The sequence below is a fragment of the Penaeus monodon genome, chromosome 37 (genome assembly GCF_015228065.2).
Source record: "Penaeus monodon isolate SGIC_2016 chromosome 37, NSTDA_Pmon_1, whole genome shotgun sequence".
In the NCBI taxonomy this organism is placed as follows: Eukaryota; Metazoa; Arthropoda; class Malacostraca; order Decapoda; family Penaeidae; genus Penaeus; species Penaeus monodon.
The window spans coordinates 6116527-6121317 of NC_051422.1; the positions used below are offsets into that span (position 1 = coordinate 6116527).

At 35.3% G+C, this 4791-nt stretch overlaps 1 protein-coding gene across 1 annotated transcript in view; it reads right to left on the bottom strand.

Annotated features, from left to right (window-relative positions):
- Positions 1-2400: 2400 nt before the first annotated feature.
- The window catches only part of LOC119596182, a 3254-nt gene continuing 863 nt past the window's right edge, over positions 2401-4791 (bottom strand). Inside the window, exons 2-5 of the mRNA XM_037945359.1 lie at positions 4032-4160; positions 3410-3538; positions 2987-3115; positions 2401-2463 (exon numbers count right to left, since the gene is read on the bottom strand). Coding sequence (XP_037801287.1) covers positions 2401-2463; positions 2987-3115; positions 3410-3538; positions 4032-4160 — 450 coding nt within the window. The remainder of the gene's footprint in view (positions 2464-2986; positions 3116-3409; positions 3539-4031; positions 4161-4791) is intronic.

Genomic DNA, 4791 nt, shown 5'->3' on the forward strand with positions numbered 1-4791 from the left:
ACTATTTGTCCACGCAAAACTGTAACAGAGATTCCCAAAAGATCTGACACTGCAGCTCTTGCAACTTTTATTGAGACAAGTTCCTTCAACGGACAAAATTGTTACCATGAATTTTAATTAAAGCAAAAATAACAAGCCCTGAGTGTCAAATATTAAGCACAATGACAGTGATGAGAAAAAATTTAATAAATTAATACTAGAAGCCTCGTATTTTAATGTGGGTTCTTGTATCTGAAATCTTACCACAGCTTTTGATTTCAACTCATGAAGGATGATAGAATGTCAGATATGTTGTGTGTGTGTGTGTGTGTGTGTGTGTGTGTGTGTGTGTGTGTGTGTGTGTGTGTGTGTGTGTGTGTGTGTGTGTGTGTGTGTGTGTGTGTGTGTGTGTGTGTAGGTGTGTAGAGATCTCTGCCATGAATTTAGCTTCTTCTCACAAGGACGTTGGCGATAATGGATTTCCACCTCTTTCTTTCTTTTGTGGTCTTCAAAATTCCTCGTTCCGTTATACTCATCCATCCACTCATGCTTGCTGTGTAGTTTAGTCTTTGTCTGCCCCTGCTTCGGTTTCCATCGATCTTGCCTGTCATGCTAAGATGTTCTAGCTCTTCCTTTCGCATTACGTGTCCCAAAAAATCCAACTGTCTCTTTCGGATGTTCTTCAGAAGAAAACGCTTTGTTCCTGCTCTCTCCAGCACTTCCTGGTTTGACATTTTATCTGTCCAAGATATTCTCATCCTCCTCCTGTGAAATGATATTTCTGCCGATTCAATTCGTTTCTCCATATCCTGTGAAATAGTCCAGCATTCGCTACCATACGTGAGGATGGAAAACACATAACAGTTCAGCATTCTGATTTTTGTTGACATAGAAATTTTGTTGTTCTTCATTATTTTGCCCAGTTTTTCAAATGCAGCTTTTGCCATTCCAATTCGTCTTCTAATTTCTTGATCATATTTGCCATCTTCCGTTATCATGCTGCCAAGATAGTTGAAATGAATTTAGCTAGTTCATTTATAATATCTCTTTTGTCAGTGAGGATTACGCAACCTATTTCCAGAGCAGGTGCTGACATGGATGTGCGCAACTTCTCCCTTACCCATGCCAAGAGGGTCCGGGAATTAATCGAGGAGATATACCCTACAACGCCCATCTAGCTTCCTTTAGCACTTGCTTGGCCTTTTTGTAATGAACTAAGGGCCTATCACTGAAGACTCGTTTCAGCTGCCGCAGAATATATATATATATATATATATATATATATATATATATATATATATATATATAATATATATATATATATACACACACACACACACACACACACACACATACACACACACACACACACTCACACACACACACACACACACACACACACACACACACACACACACACACACACACACAATATATATAATATAATATAAATATATATATATAATATATATATATATATATAGTATATATATATGATATATATATCATAACTATATATATATATATATATATATATATATATATATATATATATATATATATACATATATATATATATATATATATATATATATATATATATATATATATATATATATATATATATATATTAATTGTCTCCAGTATTTCTAGTGATTCTTCTTCGGTGTTATATTCGCCATATACTATATTTCATAGGATTGTTTGAATAATAAGGATAAAGAAAGGTCAAATATTATGCAGCGCAAATCACACATGTTAGCCACTAGACAAAATGGTAACTACATTTTTTTTTAACACAAGCATATTTTGGTGCCATTTTTATCGCAATGAAAACGAATAGTTATGATTCGTAATCTGTGCTATTTGAATTATTGCAATAAATTATGTCAAAATATCTATTCCAGTGTAACAATGGCAGATTTCGAGTTCCCAATCAACAACAATAACAAAAAATGTCAGAAATTTCCAGCCATTCTAGTTACGTCACACAAAGAAAACGCAAAAAGAAAGCATCACAGTGCTTTATATCTGACGAACATCTGAGCCTGTGCAGCTGGTTCTGGAGATCTCCGTCCGCCCCCACCTTGTCTTGCTAAGGTCCTGGTGGTGGTGTTGTTGTTGGTGCTTCTGTTGTTTTCACTGTCAGTATTGATAGCCATGGCGGTATTGTTTTCACTGGCGCCGTTGTTGCTGTAGCTTTTGTTGTTGTTGTTGTTGTTGGCGGTGTTGTTGTTGTTGTTGTTGTTGGCGCTATTGTTGTTGTTGTTTTTGGCGCTGTTGTTGTCGTCACTGGCGTTGTTGTTACTGAAGAAATTATGAAGAGTAAGGTGAACCTTGGTTTAGTCTGGTTAGGTCAGGCTAGGTCAGATTTAGGTGAATAACCTTCTTTAAGGTTTAAGGGTTTAAAGTTAGAGAGAATCAGTTAAGGGCATGGATAGCTACAAAATAAGAAAACTTCAGGACCAGACCTTTCATCTGATCCTACACCAAAAATAGAATACGAATAAAGTATAGTCGACAACTTTGAACTATTTGTCTACGCAAAACTATAACAAAGATTCCCAAAAGATCTAACATTGCAGCTCTCGCAACTTTTATTGAGACAAAGCTCCTTCAACGGACAAAATTGGTTCCATGAATTTTGATTAAAGCAACAATAACAAGGAATGAGTGTCAAATATTACACATAATTACAGTGATGAGAAAAAATAAACAAATACCAGAAGCTTCGTAATTTTAACGTGGGTTTTTGTATCTGAAATCTTCCCACATTTTTTTATTTCAACCCAAGATAGAATGAGAATGCCAAATATGTTGTATGTGTGTTGTTTTGTTGTTGTTGTTGTTGTTTTTGTTGTTGTTGTATTTGTTGGTGGTGTTGGTGGTGGTGGTGGTAGTGGTGGTGGTATCTATGTATGTTTGTGTTTTTCATTTGCGAAAAGTCAACTGCAAATCTTGCAACGCCTCAAGAAACAAAACTTATCGGAACACCACACACGCTTACCTGTATCGAGGACGCAGCAATGGCATTGAAGGCCCTTGCAACCCCCATATATTTCCCTCTCGTAGCTCTTGCAATAGTTCTTTGTACATGAGCCCATGTTCTCCTTGCATATGCTCTCGATCTCGCAACCTGGGAAAAAATGTGATTTGTGTATTTTTTATTATTATTACTTTTTTGTGTGTATATGTGTGTATGTGTGTATGTGTATGTGTATGTGTATGTGTATGTGTATGTGTATGTGTATGTGTATGTGTATGTGTGTGTGTGTGTGTGTGTGTGTGTGTGTGTGTGTGTGTGTGTTTGTTTGTTTGTTTGTTTTAATGTTGGTATCTGCTTGTGTTCGTGCTTTCCAGGTGCGGAAACCGACAATGAAACGCCGCAGGTAAACGGAACACCGCACGCGGTTCCCACGCGAATGCTTACCTTCCTCAGGGGCGCAGCAATGACACCGACGGCCTTTGCAACCCCCATAGATTTCCCTCTCGTAGCTGGTGCAAGAGGCCTTCGAGCAAGAGCCCTGGTACTCCTTGCATATTTTCTTGGCTTTGCAATCTGGTAGTGCAATTAATAATTTAGTAATGATAATATATATATATATATATATATATATATATATATATATATATATATATATATATATATATATATTTTTTTTTTTTTTTTTTTTTTTTTTTTTTTTTTTTTTTTTTTTTTTTTTTTTTTAGTAAAGGCTCAAGAGCGTGCGTGTGTAGGTGGTGGGGGGTCAAGAGTGAAAAGTATAATGGCTTCTACGTTGCATTTCTTTTTAATTCCTCTTTCGTTTCTATTGCTTGTTTCTTTCGTGCAATGCCTATTTCTTATGGGCAAAATTATAAGAATAATTATCGTTATGCCAACAATTTTAGTCACAGAATGATAATATCAGTAATAACAAGAGTAGGGGTAGAAGATAATAAAAACAATAATAATAATCAAGTACAAGATAACAACAAAACAACAGTAATAATAATAGTGATGATGGCAATGATGATAGACATAATATCATCACTATTATTATTAGAATTACCTCGTTCAGGCGCGCAACAGCGGCACTTCTTCCCTTTGCATCCACGTCTAATTTCCCTTTCGTTGTTCTTGCATTTTCGCTTCGTACAGTATCTGCCTTTCTTCGTACAGTTCTCCCTGGGTTTGCATTCTGGAAAGAAAAAAAAAGACTACCTATTTGAACATTTCTGTCCTTAAGAATTTTGTTTCTATGCGTTTCTTTATCCTCTTTTATTTTTTACATTTCATTTATTATAGATCATATATCTACTTTTTTCTTTTAACTACGGATCATATATATTTAAACTTTATTGGTGTATTCACTATTAATATATCTATTTTTATTTTATTTATTTATTTTTAATTCATTTATTAATTTTATTGTAATGCATGGCTGCCATTTATTATACAATTATGTGTTAAAAAAAGTATATGGCCTTAATGCATTCTGTCATACTTACTAAATTTTGGTGAGAGTATGATCTTAAGAAATCGTTTTTGATATCCAGAGCCATATTATGCTTCCATAGATAAACATTTATCTATCTACCTATCTAGCTATCAATTTATTTATCCCTCTATCCACATATCTGTCTAGTCATCAGTCCATTCCACCTATCCATCTATCTAGCTCTCTATTTTGGGGGGTATTTACGCATATGTACACATATATTGGATGGGAGAGAGGGAGGGTGAGGGAAGGAGAGTTAGGCCGGGAGGGCAGAGGGTAGCGGGATGCAACAAACACATGTCTAATACTAGTGGCTATACCGGACGAAGGA